The sequence below is a fragment of the Pezoporus occidentalis genome, unplaced genomic scaffold (genome assembly GCF_034315485.1).
Source record: "Pezoporus occidentalis ecotype Australia unplaced genomic scaffold, CSIRO_AGI_Poc_V1 ctg25, whole genome shotgun sequence".
Classification (NCBI taxonomy): domain Eukaryota; kingdom Metazoa; phylum Chordata; class Aves; order Psittaciformes; family Psittacidae; genus Pezoporus; species Pezoporus occidentalis.
The window spans coordinates 1,646,216-1,661,717 of NW_026914394.1; the positions used below are offsets into that span (position 1 = coordinate 1,646,216).

Consider the following 15,502-nt stretch of genomic DNA (forward strand, 5'->3'; position numbering starts at 1 on the left):
GGTCCAGCCCACCCTCATGCGGTGGCTCCCCTACCTGCTCCAGGCCGGGCTGTCCATGGATGGACATCTGTCTCAGAGGTGATGCCATGCGCGGCAGCAATGGGTGAGGATGGTGTGAAAGCCCAAGGACTGTTTTGGTGCCAGTAAAGCAGCCAGCAGCACTCCAGTTCTGGTATTGGCTTATATTGTGGATGGGAGGCTGTGAGTCTGCCAGCCAGCTCTGGGATGTGGGATGAGATCCAAACAGGTTTTCCCTGAAACCCAGCAGGGCTTTCTGAGGCCGGTGTCTTCCTTCAGCTTCAGCCATGGGTTCAGCCCCTCTGCAGTGATAGAGAAATTCCTATTTCTGTCTGACCCTCAAATGCCACTTTCCTTGCTCAACCTGCAGGAGGTACTTGAGGGCACCCCCAAGCTCTGCGGACCATTCCTTTCTCCTAAGGGAAAAGAAAAACCAAACCAACCAACCTTTTCTCAGTCTTTCCTTACCTAAGAGGTCTCACCAGGCTGCGAAGTAACTAAACTGAGGGGCTTGGTTTTGGAGAGAAACCCCCGGCTGGGCCGGCCTCTGAGCGCTTCTCGCATGGTAAGAAAGACAACGAAATCCAAGCGGTGGGGAGATCCCGGCGGTGGGTTACCTGCTGTGCTGCTGGGGGCTGCCTGCCGCACCAGTCTCGCCCCGGTCTGGCTGTGGGGACTCGCTTTGTTCAGTTTTTCCCCTGGGAGGAAACACCCGTTAAAAATAAAGTAAAAGATGGCCCGGGAGCGGAGCCGGCAGCAGCGCTGGCACCCGGGAACCTCAGGGAGGGACCGCTCGGGGGCATGGCTGCGAGGTAGAGCCTTATGGAGAGGCTGGGGGATTTAGCCATGGGATTCAGGACCCCTCCCCAGGGGCCTCCTCCTCCCGCCGAGGAGAGGGGCCGGGGCGGGCCGGGCACAACACACCCCTCTGGGGGGGGCGGCCGCCCTATATATTGCCAAGCTGCTCAGGACGGACCTCCCTACCACCGGGAGCTGCCGCGGCGCCTGCCCCCCTCCCCGTCCCCTCCCTTTTCCCCCTTCCCTTCCCCTGGGGGGGGGCTTTTTCTCCCGCAGCCCCCCCGTCCTCCTCCGAGGAGGAAGGCGAGGGCCGTATATGAACGCGGCCGGCTTCCCCTGCCTCAGAGGCATGTGCACGCTGCCGGCGCCCAGCCCCGCCGCTGCGGCCAGCCCCGGCTCCCCCGGGCCGCCCCGGGGGTCTCCGTCGGTGAAGCCGGAGCCGCGGGGCGTTGGGAGCAGCCCTCCGCCGCCGCCCCCCGAGGAGCCGCCGCCTCCCGCCGGTGGCCGCCGCAGGAAGCGGCCGGTGCAGCGGGGCAAACCCCCCTACTCCTACATCGCCCTCATCGCCATGGCCATCGCCAACGCCGCCGAGAGGAAGCTCACCTTAGGGGGCATCTACAAGTTCATCACCGAGCGCTTCCCCTTCTACCGGGAAAACCCCAAGAAGTGGCAGAACAGCATCCGCCACAACCTCACCCTCAATGACTGCTTCGTCAAGATCCCCCGGGAGCCCGGCCACCCCGGTAAGGGCAACTACTGGACGCTGGACCCGGCCGCAGAGGACATGTTCGACAACGGGAGCTTCCTGCGCCGGAGGAAGCGCTTCAAGCGCACCGACATCACCACCTACCCCGGCTACATGCAAAACTCCAGTGCCTTCACACCCCCACCCGCCGGCCGCCCTGCAGCACCAGCAGCCCCCTACCCCAACACCCTCTGCTCGCCTGGCTATGGCCCCCAGCTCTCCAGCACTGTCTTCCACCCCTACGCTGCCGGAGCAGCACCTCCAGCACAGCATCCCAGAATGTTCAGCATCGACAGCCTCATCAGCGGGCAGCAGGCCCTGCAGCCCTCGCCGCCATCTGACCTGGGCCACCCATCACTGGGCTTGCCCGGGGCTGAGCTGGCTCCTACCTGCTCCACCAGCAGCTCCGAGCCTCCCTGCTTCCAGGCGCAGCCTGTCAGTCCCAGCTTGTTGGGCCGGGCTGGCCCTAACACCTTGGCTTACCCCTATGCTGCCTCACCCCCACATCTGCCCGTGGCACAGGGCAGCTACTCACCAGGCAGCCCGCAGCTCTATGGGGCTCCCAACAGACTGTCCCTGCCAGCCATGAGGCCCCCAGCCTGTGCTGAACATAGCGAGCAGCTCCTGGGGCTCTCTGCATCGTCCCTTGGCCAATTCAGCTCCAGCAACTCCTACATGAGGCAGCCCAATTTCCCCGCCAGCCTGGAGCGGTACATGTGATGGGGTCAGGGGAGGCTTGGATGGGTGTCCCAAAGCTCCCATAGGCAACTCTGGACATATGGACTTCTCCTTGCCATGGGGATTGGCTGGGGTGGGGTTGGAGGTCCTCAGGTTCTGGCTGTGTGCAGACACACACTTATGGGGTGACCTAACTCATCTCTTTCTCAGCCTATGTTTAGCTGAAGGAAAGGTGATCTATTTTCCTACCCCATCCTCTCTCGGAAAAGACGTTCTCCGGCTTTGTTTGCCAGGCAGGTCTCCCCATGCCCAGGGGGTGTCCATTCCCCACCGCCCAACCCCAGGGATACTGTCTGCAGCAGGGCACCTCGGGACAACTCTGGAGCAAGGAGGAGCACACCCAGGAGGTGGGTGCACGGTGTAACTGCAGGAACTGTCTCACAAATGGGCTTTCTTCCCTGGGTTCCTCCTGTATAGCTGGAATGAAAGTTACTAAAAAGACAAAAAACAACCACTAAACCAATTCACTGGATTTTAAATGAATATTTAAGATGTTTATATTTTTGTTTCCCTGTAGGAAAAAAAAAAAACAACACTGCTTCTTTTTGCTATTTTAACAAATAACTTCTACTGTTAGAAAAGACTTTATTAAAATAAAGCTTTTCCTTCCAACATGACCAGTGCGGCTGTTCCTCTGGCTCCGGCTGGACCTTGGAGAGCGGCAATGTTCAACCTTGTAACTGGTGGCAGACAGACTCATGCTGTTGTTGTAACACTTTATATGTCCTACATGGATAGCGATACTATTTTATTATGGGTTATTAAAAAGCGAACGGTAACTGACCACTGCTGAGCCATGCAAAGGCTGAAATAAGCTCCCCATCACCTGCAAGGCTCGCAAGCACAGCTCTTACTGGACTTGATGGTTTCCATTTGCATAGCAAGGAATGCATCTTCCCTTCAAGGAATCCCTTGCAGGTGAAATTCTGGTTTAGCACATCACATTAGGAGATTGCAGCTTTCCTTCCTGGCCACAAAATCAATTAGATTTCCAACCTGTTCAGTGGCCAGGCTGACGCTCTGTATTTACAGCACTGCCTGCCAGACTGTCTCGCCAGGTTTTGAAGGCAGAATTCACCATCCCTGGATTTAGCTTTTTCAAATTTAAACATCCTCTGGGTAAAAATGACAACTAGGAATTCTTTCTCATTTTTCAAAGGTGTTCTCTGAAGCGGAGGAGTTTGTGGTCTTTATTGCATCTTCCTCCTGCTTAAGGAGGAGCTGGACAACAGTTGAGCTTTGGGGCAAACTGCGCACCTCATTCCCTGTCTGCTGGTCATGACTGAAAGCAGGATGTACAGGCGGGTACCCAAGGAGTCAGCTTTACCCACAGCTTGGAAGCTTACGGTTTTCCATTCTTTTTTCCTATGTGGTCAGTAGAAACTGAGAGTGTTTGAGGCTAGTATGAGTGGGAAGGGAAGAAAATGCTTTTTTTCCTCTTTGCTTTCTTAAAATAGGGGCTTCATCTGTCTCTAAAACACTGATGTAGCCCTGGTCTGCTGCTTTCAGCTGAGCAATGGGCTCTGGGTCTCCTCTCTGGTCCTTCCAGCTTCACCTCAGCTTTCACACTGTTTCCAGTAGTAGCTTCTGTGCTTTTCCCTTTGTGACAGCCCTGCTTGGAATGGGTGTTGGGAAAAAACTTATCCTTTCAAATACTTTGGGTCTTTACAGAAGACATCCATAGAGATCTATGTAGTAAAAGTTTACCGCGTGCCATTCCTATCTGTAGCATACTGTCTGTATAGATGTTGGGGGGATGCTGAAATAGTCACTTGCAAGGTCAGTAGAAAGGACACTTGTCATAGCTCACATTCGTTTCCAGGACCTGATCCTGCAATGTTTTGCAAACTTAAGCACTTCTAAAGCCTTGTCTAAGTATCCAGGCAGTCAGAGCCAGACATACTCCCAAACCTCTGGGTTCGCCAGCTTCTCTTCAGCATCAGTGAGTGTTGGGCTGGGACTCTGATGGGTTTGCACCACAAGCAGGATGTTGCTGAGGTAGGAGAGAATCAAGCACTGGCATAAAAGGAAACCAATGTTGGTGGAAGGGGTGTGCAGGAGATGCTGCTGTTCTGCTGGGGTGAGATGCACTGTGAAGAGGCTGCTGAGCCGGGACATCTCAGACCAGGCTGAGCCTGCCCCAGTCACCCTGGAGCCTTGCTGGAGCAGGAAGCCGATGTCAGAAATGGCTTTCCAAGCTTCTGGCATCTCTGGGTGTTAAGTGCTAGTGGAGCCATGGGGATCAGGGTGCCTAAAGGGCTGGGCTGTGGCTTGCTCCTGTCCCTCACCCACCTGCGTCCTCTTGGCACAGGGCTCTCTGGAGAGCAGCACCCAGCTTCAGATGGGGAGGTTCTGCAGGAGACTTATTCCATACCCCAGTGCCTATGCAAGAGAGATCTCTTCAGCCAAGGGAGCTCTTGCATGAAGCAGGAGTCACTGCAGTGGACTGGATCCCTGGAAACCTGGTTTGGAGAGAGTGGATGAACATATCCTGGTGTGTCACAAACACTGGTGTGCAGTGTTGGGTTTGCATATCTCCCCAGAGCCCTATATCTCTCTTTCAGACAGCCTCAGCCCAAAGCCCCATGTGAGCAACAATAAACCACCCTCACCATGGCCTTATGCTGCCAAACAAGGTGGAAAGCACAGGGAATAGACCCCTTTTCTTCTTTTTCTTGTAGATATTAATCCTCACACGCACAAACCTCTGGCAACTTGTATTGTGATTGTCATTAAACTAATGCCTTAAGAGTGTCTTCTTGGTTAACTTAATGTATCCCAGCCAGGCTTTTAAGCTTTCATTTCAAAGCTTTGTTTACAGGTAGGGTGAATCTAGCAAATGAGTAGGATTAAAGTGTCATGTAAAGCATGAGCCTTGCTGGGACAGAGTAGTTTTAAGCTTTGTAAAGTTTATACCTGAACCCTCCATGTGTTTTAGCTTCTTTTCAATGTCCCTGTTTAGTGAATAAGAGGGATTTGAATGAAACGGGAGTAATTATCACCCAGATTTCAGTTGCGAAGCCAAGTCTCCTTTGAAATCCTCCCCTCTTTACCTGGGGAGTTTAGGGAGTAATGACAGTCCTAGTTCTCTCGATCTTACACAAAAGCCAAAAGCAAAATTTTCTTTACTCTCAGAGATTGTGGAATGAACATCACCCTTCAGAATGATGGCAAGGGGTCCCCTGGACATCCCGTGGTGGGGAGAGCCCCAACTTAGAATCATAGAATAGTTACGGTTGGAAAGGACCTTAAGATCATCCAGTTCCAACCCCTTGCCATGGGCAGGGACACCTCACACTAAACCATGTCACCCAAGGCTCTGTCCAACCTGGCCTTGAACACTACCAGGGATGGAGCAGTCACAACTTCCCTGGGCAACCCATTCCAGTGCCTCACCACCCTTACAGTAAAGGGCTTCTTCCTTATATCCAATCTAAACTTCCCCTGTTTAAGTTTTAACCTGTTACCCCTTGTCCTATCACTACAGTCCCTAATGAAGAGTCCCTCCCCAGCATCTCTATAGCCCCCCTTCAGATACTGCAAGGCTGCTATGAGGTCTCCCCACAGCCTTCCCTTCTCCAGGCTGAACAGCCCCAACTTCCTCAGCCTGTCTTCATACGGGAGGTGCTCCAGTCCCCTGATCATCCTTGTGGCCCTCCTCTGGACTTGTTCCAACAGTTCCATGTCCTTTTTATGTTGAGGGCACCAGAACCATACTATCGTATACCAGTACACAATACTCCAACTTGAGCCCATGAGATGCAGAAGCAGGGGTTGAAATAGATCCTGAACGCTGAAGAGATTTGGGTGGTGATCTGGGCTATTGCCAAGACAGTCTGACTACTCAGGGAAGATCAGGCTGAATTCAGATCTCTCAGCCTGCACATTCAGAAACAAATAACCAAAATGAGCTGCCACTTGGAAAAAGACTCCTCTTTTCCTCTGGGAAATACTGACTGTCCAGGGAGGACCAGCCAAGCTGCCACGTCTGTCTGCACATGACAGTGTTCTGTATGTCTCATGCTTGTACCACCTTTCTGCTGCTTCCCCACAGGTTAAAACAAACCGTAAGAAAGAGCCAATATTCCCAAGCCGTAAGTAGTATTTTCCATCCTGTTGCAAGCAAACACAGCATTAACTGGAGTTTTAGTCGAAACACATTTCCTGAAGAACTTGTCAGTCCCTCTGGTAGTGTTTGATTTTGCCTGGATGTTGGGAGCTGCCCACTAGCAGTCCCAGTGTTGGGAATTTTATACCATAAGTAGCTTCTATTCTATGCAATGCTTTACCCTTTGCAAATATGTGGCTTGAAGCCAGTCAGTGGTGTTTGTTTGAGGTCGAGATTGAGGCAGTGAAGTCAGGTGGTGATGGGGAGATGGGCAGTGGGTGCAGTGGAACTGGGTGAGATTTGCTTTCATAAACTAGCAGACAGGCATTAGCACTGCCCAAGCTCTGAGGTACATATCGGGCTGTAAGGGCTCTGTCCCCACCTCTGCCACACTATATTTGGGTCGTTTACATGTGGGTCCTTCATACTCGGGCAGGAGGTGGTGATGTTTGAACAGGGCCAGAGCAGCCCTGTGCTGGGAGAGGAATGAGAGGGCTCGATGGCCCGAGGGGGCACAGGCACCGTGCTCAGGCCAATACTGACCTCCAGTGGAAAGCCTTGGGAAGCCGCTCCAGCCCCCGCCATGGGCCCAGGCCCCCGGGGTGGATCTTAGTACGTACCGGCAGCATCGCGGCTTTTGAGGTCTGCTTGGAGGCAGGATATCGTGGAGGCTTGGGGTATGGTCAGGGTGAGGGTCTTTATTAAACACGGTGGGATGGTACAGCCTCCAGACTGGGGAATCCCTAAACCACCAATTCCTGACTCTGTGAAGGTTTCAGAAAGGAAGGATTTCTCTGGCTATACCTTCTTCTACCTTCTCCCTAAGCACCCACTGCGGGCTGTCACTGGAGACAGGATACAGGGCTGGGTGATTCTGGCTGTCCCCATGCAGTTATTCTCCCTAGAGTGAAAAATGTGGAAACAGGTGGAAGCACAGCAAGAATCTGAGCCTTTAATTCCTAGTGGGATGAGGGGACGGTAATGAAGGAGCACTTGTCTGCAGCTGCCAGCCTCATTGGCAGCCTGACTTTGTGTTTGAAACGTGCTGTGTATATGAATGGCAGAGCTGAGGGCTGGCCTGACTCTTACAGCACCCAAGAAGCAGGGCTGTGGTCAGGCATCAAAGTGGCAGAGCCTGAGCATTGGCTAAGTAACACCTACAAGGTCTTGGGAGAGCATCCAAGGTCCATGCATTTGCACTGGGAATGCTGGAATGGTTACACTGCAACAGTTGGTTTTATGCATGTATTGAACAAACTGTGCCATCCCAACACTAACAACCAGGCCTGCCTTGTAGCACCTTGGAGTGCTGCATGGAGGAGAGGTGTTACGTACGCACTTGGGAAAAGTCCATTTTCCACTTGCATCAGCTCTGCTGAGTCAAAAGAAGCAGTACAACATCTGCAAAGGATGGGCCCAGCTGTGTCAGGCATTTTGGGTGCTTTCCATCCGCACCACAGACATCTCAGTTCTAAATCTCCTTCTGCTAACCAGGTGTTAGAAACCAAACTGAGCTTGTAGATCCATCTCAGGAGGCTTCAAGTGGCTTAACCTGGCTGGAGAGAATGGATCCCAAAAAGCATAAAATTGTCCAAGCGCACTGTCTCTGGCCATCCTGGCTCTTTGCTCAGAGCAGGCCATGGGTTTCAGCAGAGGAATTAATCCACCAATGTAGGTCAGGTCTTGGTTATATCCTTTTCAGATGTTCCCTGATCGAAAGACAAGAGGCAGTTGCGTTAAGGAGACTGTGCTACACCACAAGATTTTCAGGTTCGAAAAGACGCCTACCTGGAGCTGTAACTCCTTAGAGCATGCCATCCAGCACTTGTCCATGAAAGCCTTTACCGTCAAGAAATATCAACTTTTGCATCCCAAAGACACAGTTAGGGAACGTTTTCCTGCCAGACCCCAAACACCTCCCAACACATCTACCCATTCCCTACATTGTCCAGCAATGGCAAAACCAGCCACCTGGCCAAGATGCTCCTTCAGGTCACCATGCAAGCGATGGAAGTATATCGTTTTGCCTCTTGCACTGTAGCCAGCACCCACGAGGTGGCAGCCAGGTGACACCCTGTCCAAGACCCCATAGCCCACCCTCGGCTCTCCTGCCCAGACCCCACCAGCCGCAGACCCCCTCCAAGCAACATTTACTCCTGGCTGGTTACTTATTGTTAGGTTTTCCGCAGTGTTGGTTTAAGCTCGTACCCGTCTTTCCCTGGCTCAAAGCCCTTTCTTTCCAGGCTGTCTGCTGCTTGGATTCTCCCCAAGCTGATGCTCACCCTCTAAGTATAAATGCAATACAAAGTAGTTTCAGAATAGCATGCAATAGTGGCTAATTATTTGGAACAATTATACATAACAAAGACAGAGCCAAGCAGCAAGAGGGCTTAATTGTCTGGCCAAGCATGAAATAGCACAGGATTATCACTAACAGGGGGAGGGGAGGCAACAGAGGAGAATTGCCCCACAGAATAGGCAAGAATCCAGGCTGCTCGGGAAGGCAAAGTTTATTGAAGAACTTGAAAATTCCCCTTTGAAGCATCTTCTGAGATGCCAGAGAAGACATGAAAAGGATAATGACCCAGAATATGGGCTTAAGGGACAAATCCCCACGCTGACAGACTCCAGGCCTACAGATGCTTAAGGACATGCTTAAATTTTAAGCACATGAATAGTCCCCTTTGACGGCTCACGTGCTTAGAGTTAAGCTCAGGCATAAGTGTTTGTAGGATCAGAGCCCAGATTTTTATTACAACTAGGCTCTTCTTGGTAATGACAGGAAATAAGAGACCTATAAAGTGGAGAAGCTCCTAAGGCAATGCTGCAAATCTCTTTGCAGCATTGGCAGCAAGCGGCTGTGATGAGCCATGGGGACATCCATGTCTTCCCTCCCTGCCATGGAGCAGGGGGAACAAAAACTGTGTGGGTGGTGAGAGCAAGAAATGAGTCAGGAATTGGGCCTGAGAGCCCATAAGTGTGGCGTAGAAGGTGACAAGGGTGCAGAATGGAAACAGGCTCATTATTAAAAGCAAAAAGGTGCTGCAGGTGTTGCTGGGGTTCAGCCTCTCTTAGGGGCCTCAGAGAGAAGCATCTTGGGGAGCTTCTGAAATGGTGGCAAAAGCAGAAACAATTTTCATTGTAAAAAAGGAGAGAAAATATTGAAAAATCCTCCATTACATGAGCAAATCAATGCAACTGCAGCTCCTCTCCAAACAGCCTTTGCTTAAGCACGCACCTGCTTTTGCTGCAGAATAAAGTTTCTGTCATGTGGGATCTTCCATGCTCCTTCTCCATCTCTGAAGGGTTTTTATTTGCAAGCATTCCCATTTTTACAAGAGAGCTCCCTGCTGGGCAGTAGTACTTGTCCCCCTGCTTGGACCTAGATCACTGTTTTTCAATTATCTTTAGGGCTGGAAGGATTTGTTTTTATTAGTGAGACAACAGCTTTGTGTTGGTGACTGCAGCTGTGCTATTCACTGGTGGTGGTAGAAATAGTGGGAGGTGGGAGGTATGGATGGTGTGGGCTTCAGTGGGCTGCCTCTGACCACAGGAGGGTATGAGGACTATGGTGTCCCGGACCTACAACCATGCCTGAAGGCTTGGATGGGGATGCCCATGACAGCAACAGTGTAAGAGAGCAGTCCAACCTGGGAAGGTAGGCATGAAGGAGATTTTTCCTTAGGAAAAATGAGTGGACACATGGATCTGCCCCATAGGAGGCTAGACCCCCATTGCCACTGCAGAGCCCCAGGACTCTGCAGGGCTGTGCTCCACAGAGTGGGAGCTGCTGGTTGAGGAGATGACGCTGTCACTGTTTCCCTTAATGCACCAGGGCCATCACCTATCTCAGGCATTGGCACCCATAGGTCCAGGACTGCTGCTAGCAGCCACTGGAGGGCATTATATAGTATATACAGCCATATCCTTATGTGCAGCCTCCTTACCTTTCTCAGAGGCAGACATGGCAAAGAACATGTGCTTTGGAAACACTCATATTCCCTTCTCCTTCTTTACATCCAAACGCCCATACCAGGAGGGCTGGACTGCTGATATCACCTATGGAGAAGGGACAGGTCAGCGTGTCCCAGTGTGGGCTGGCATGGCTTCCAAGTGCTTGGGACCTTCACAAGCCACCCCGATGCCTTGGTGCATCGTCAGCCCACTGCAGCGTGCCTGTGCGGCAGCCAGCAACAGCAGCGCACGGATGGAGGATTTTCCCTGGAGCCAGAGGTTAATTATGCTTTATTGGATAATTTTCAGCCGCCATTCCTGGCAATAAAGGGGATTTCCTCTAGATGGCACGCTTATCTCTGCGCTGGGAGGGAAGCCCACCAGCCTGCTTCCCCCACAGGACCCCAGCGATGTATTTTCGGGGAGCAGGTAACTTACAACCTCGTATAACACAATTTTAAGGCTCAATAGCTAAACTGTGCAGAAGCCTGGAAAATAGGAATAAGAAAAGAGGCATTTTGTAATGAGTGTTTGTGAGATGCAATTGGCTAGGTGATGCTGAGTATCTTCTCCTGCAGAAATCAGGTCTCTCCCAGTAATGTAAAGCAAGATGTGAAACATCAGCCTTTCCTTCAGCAGCCCTCAGTATTGTTTGTTCCATCCGAGTGACGCAGCTTCCCCTTCCAAGCAAGATTAAGCACAGGCTCACCTGCAGTAAGTGAAAGAAGAGGAGTTGTGTGTACACATGCAGCCTCAACACCCCCAGAGTGGCCAGATTAACCTTAATCTGTGTGCTGACAGGCTTTCCCTCTCTTGCTTCTGTGCAGCTCAGGGCAACTGTTTCTTCTGATGGTTTGTAGAAAGGGGCAGGAGAAGTTGACACCTGTCTGGAGAGGCTGGGGATGGGTTTCTTGTTGTGCTCCTTTTCCCTAGTGTGCACTGCAAAGCACCTATTTTATAGAGGTGGAGAACTGTCCCTTGCAGCCACACTGATGCTGCCACGAAGGCAGCCTGGACTGTGCCAGGGCTCTATGTCCAAGGGGCAAAGCAGGGATTAGATCCCTGTCCTGGAGCTGAAGAAAGGAGCTGCTGGGGTGTGGAAGTGTGGAAACCAAGCTGTGGGGTGAAGCTGTGACCCAGTGGCAATACAGTGGAGGAACTGGCATCACCAATGAAGCCAAGAGTCACCCTCCTGTGCAGATTCAGCTCCAGAATATGGCACTGATGCCTTATCTGATATTGTTCCTACCTGTCTGTCCTTCATTAGATAAAATGATAGAGTGAAGGGGTTTGATTCTGCCTCTGCTCTGCATGGGTGAGATACTTCACCTGCCCCCCTCGCACTTCAGGTTGCCTCTGTTTATTCAGCTCCTTCCCAAGATGGGAACAGAGAAAAGGAGCACTGTGATACATTCCTGTGCAGACTTATTTGAGGTCAAGAGTCAAAATATATCTAGGAACCTCTTTGCAAGGCAGATCTGTACGTATCAGCATGTATGTGCAGGGCTGATTTTTATAAGGATACAGCAGATTCACGCCAACCTGATCTCCAGCTGGAGATTGCTGCATACATCCAGATGCAAATACTCCTATCCCCAGCCATTTACTACATGCAGGAAAAGAATATAAAGGAGTCAAATCCTCAAAAGACTGGAAATTGTCTCAATGGAGTTCTATTCTGTTAATTTTCCACCTTCTCTGTAATTTATGTCTTTGAAAGCCCTTTCTCCTGTAGTCTGTATTTCTCCTATACTGCTCCCTGGCCCCCAAGCTGCGGGTGCTCAGGTGGTGTTTCTGGCAGAAGTGGACTTCTGCAAACTCAGTGGGTGAGCTGGGCATTCGGGCTGCTCAGCTGTCAAGTGCAGAGAACTCAGCAGCAGGGATTTCCCGGGCACGTTTGGCATGATCAGATGCTCACATGGAAAACTTGGACTCTGAAAGTTCATCACGAGTTTCTACACCCTTGTGAATCTGGCCATTTACTTGGGTTCTTGCACTGGTGCCCACACTTTTGGAAAATCTGATTCCCTCAGACAACTATCTCCCACCATCCCCCAAGGAAATCCTCTCTTTTAATTTCAGGGATTTAAGAGAGAAAGAAGTGACTTAGCAGGCTTGTTTTCACAGGGGTATTTTTTCCTTGTGTGGTAGGCACAGTTACCAGGCTGTTCTAAACACGTTGCCATGTGCCAGAGCATAATTGCCTTCCACAAGCATCAGCCTTTGGCTAATGTGTTTTTTATGGCAAGCAGGAGAGCTGGCTTTGGTGAGTCTCAAAAGTGCACCTGGTGGTTTATGGCTTGAAATCACTGTGTTCCCCTCACACGTGTAAGTGTGTGTATCCATCTCTTTTCATGTCACATGAAAAAAAAAGCTTATACCAAGCCAGAGTTAATCATTTGAGTATTATGCTGAGTATGAGCTTGCTGGGCTTCAAATCCATGTAGGATGGGATCAGTTACGAATGGAAAGCAGCAAATACAGATTTTAAATGAAGCAAGCTCAAACCCAAGGTCCTAAAGTCAGATCACAGCACTGAAATAAATGGATGTGTATAGGAGGAGAGGAGTTTGCCGCTCATCTGAAGAGCAGGAAAAACACAGGTACTTGCTCTCCAGAGCTTCATGGGGCTCAGCCATGCACATGGGGTGTCTGGGAAAAGACTCCCTTGAAATCCAGGCCTTTTTCTGGGGTGGGTTTTGAGACACCTGCATTGAAAATCCAGGTCAACCAAACCGAGCTGTCCAAAATCTGAGCGCTGCAGGGATGAATATAAGCACTTGGCTCCAGTGGTTTCCAGACAGGGAATTTCATACACCTGGCGCTATCTAGCACCATCTTTCCCAGTAACCTCCCTGTGCTGGGAGCTCTTGGTGTGCAGACTGCAAACTGATCTTTGCAAGTTGGAAGCTGGTGGCACGGGGCTGGAAAACAGGTTGAACTGCAGGGAGCACTGAAGGTCTAAGCCTTGGATATGGAAAGAAGAGAAATAATATCAAAGGAAATCACATAAGTGGAAAAAGAGCCCCCTGGGGCAGCCCAGGCAGCAGCAGGTCTGTCTTGTTCATGTTTTCAGAGAAGTTAGAGGTCAGCCAAGCTTGATAACGAGGTAATACAGAAAATCCATCACTGAGCCTTGGGGGACTTGTAGATGCGGTTCTCATCAGAATAAACGAATTTAGATGCTGCTCAGCAGAGGAAGCAAGAACGATTATGTATCACAAAACCAACAGATCATTTGGAAGCATCTGGGAGCAACGCCGGCTGGGCTGGAGCTAACCCCCCCGCATTGCCCAAGGCAAGGCTCGGAAACACCTCAGGGCCCGATGCTGGCCTTCCCCGAGCTTTGCCCCCGGTAAAGCCCAGCGACGGGTATGCTTCGGCCACGACCAGATGCATTAGACGGGGACATGGCCAGTGCCAGGGCGGGAGCAGCGATCGCACCTCGTCGTGCTCCGGAGTCGGTGTCCTGCCCTCCCTTCCACCATCACCCCGGCAATAACGGTCTCTGCGGACAGGCAGGGAGCAAGCTTTTCCCTGTGGATAAAGAATTGTGCCTGATCGTTGCGGCCGTTCTGCAGGTTGCAGGGGCTCCGAGTCGCTCCCACGTTGCTCCCAAGGAGCGGGAGCACAGGGACACTGGGGGATTCACCTGCTGTGGGCCGTCCAAACGCCGGTCCTACACGCCTGGATCAAACCCCTCATTAAGACAGGCGGGATAGACAGACAAAGTCAATTTAAAGGAGAGGGGGAAACAATCCTGATCGGCTGATGGCCTTTTATTTACGGCTTGTTTTTTTTCCCCCTACTTTTCAAACTTTTTGGAGACTCTCGGCACCCCGCCAGCTCTCAGCCCCACGCACGTTTGATACCGCAATTTAAAGTGAAATGTAAAGCAGGATCGTGTTAAAACGGGAGATGGAAAGCCAGGCTGTCTGTAATGAAACCCTTCAGAGAGGAAAGCATTAAAAATCTGCCTAAGGAAAAACGCTTCCCTCCCTGCCCTGGGCAATCCTTTCGGGCAGATCGATCGAGTTTCTTTTTCGGGACATCGCATCATTTCTCACACTGGCATACACACCCGTGATTTAAAACTCACCCCTCGCTCCGTGTGCGGGTGCACGGCCGGGAGTGCGTGTGTGTGTGTGAGTACGTGTCTGAGATCCGACCATCTGGTTTGCTTCAGCCCAAGGTTTCCCTTTTCTAAATCATTTCGGAATGGGTGTATTTTAGGTCCTTTTTCTCGTTTTGATTTGTTTCTACAGCCGCTCTTGAGCGGCAGAGCTCCGGATAACACCGCCTCGGAGAACGGGAGCCGCTCGCAGATGGAGGGACCGGACTCATTCCCTGTCGTTTCTTTTTGGATTGTTCCCGACTTTAACGGGGGCGATATTTTGCCTTGAAACAGGCAGGAATCCTGTTGATGGTGGCTGATCGGGACATACTATTTCTCGAGCTGCGGTGGCTTTGGATGCGCGATGCTGCGAGGCAGAGGGCGGGGGGGGAAGGTCCACGGGGGAGTGGGACAAGGCACCGACCGCACCCCATCAGTAGCTGCCTCGAATCGACCCCTTTCTCCCTCCTCCCCCCACCATTTTCGGGCTCATCGAGATCCCAATGCCCATGAATACAGCGGCAAACACACACAATCCCAAACCCTCAGTTGCCGGGGGCTCCCCCCGCGGGCTGCCCGGTGCTGCATTGCAGGCAGGGGGGGAGCAGGCAGCCGGGGCAGGGCAGGGTGGGGGAATCATACCCTAGGAGGCAGGGCAGGCACCTACATCTGTTTCACTTCGAGCAGTGAAGGACCAACCTCTAGGCAGAACGACAGAGAGGCAGCCGCCCTGCCCCCAGGGCGCGGAGGGGCTGCGGGGCATCCCCTAGGCGTTTGCTACCCTCCTGCCCTTCCCCTTCGCCGCCCTGCAGAGGCACAAGGCGCAGCTCCCGGCGGTTCCTCGCTGCCACGAAATGCACCAAGTGGAAATTCAATCGCCCCGTTGTGTGTGTGGTCGAAATCTCTGGCAGCTGCTTCGGAATTTTTTATGACACTTTCGTTTATGTAGGGGAGGCATAACTATTATTTTACTTAATAAAAATGGAAAGCGGTGCGGGTCTTTTCCCTCCGCGCTCTCTTCCGTTTG

At 51.7% G+C, this 15,502-nt stretch overlaps 1 protein-coding gene across 1 annotated transcript; it reads left to right on the forward strand.

Annotated features, from left to right (window-relative positions):
• Positions 1-370: 370 nt before the first annotated feature.
• FOXE3 (forkhead box E3) lies at positions 371-2,817 on the forward strand. Its single transcript, XM_062623261.1, has one exon. It carries the CDS (start codon positions 1,133-1,135, stop codon positions 2,279-2,281), a length of 1,149 nt encoding a protein of 382 aa, XP_062479245.1. The 5' UTR covers positions 371-1,132; the 3' UTR covers positions 2,282-2,817.
• Positions 2,818-15,502: the final 12,685 nt, after the last annotated feature.

Excerpts from the sequence above, each read along its gene's own strand:
- FOXE3 (XM_062623261.1), top strand. The coding sequence starts at position 1,133 with ATGAACGCGGCCGGCTTCCCCTGCCTCAGAGGCATGTGCACGCTGCCG.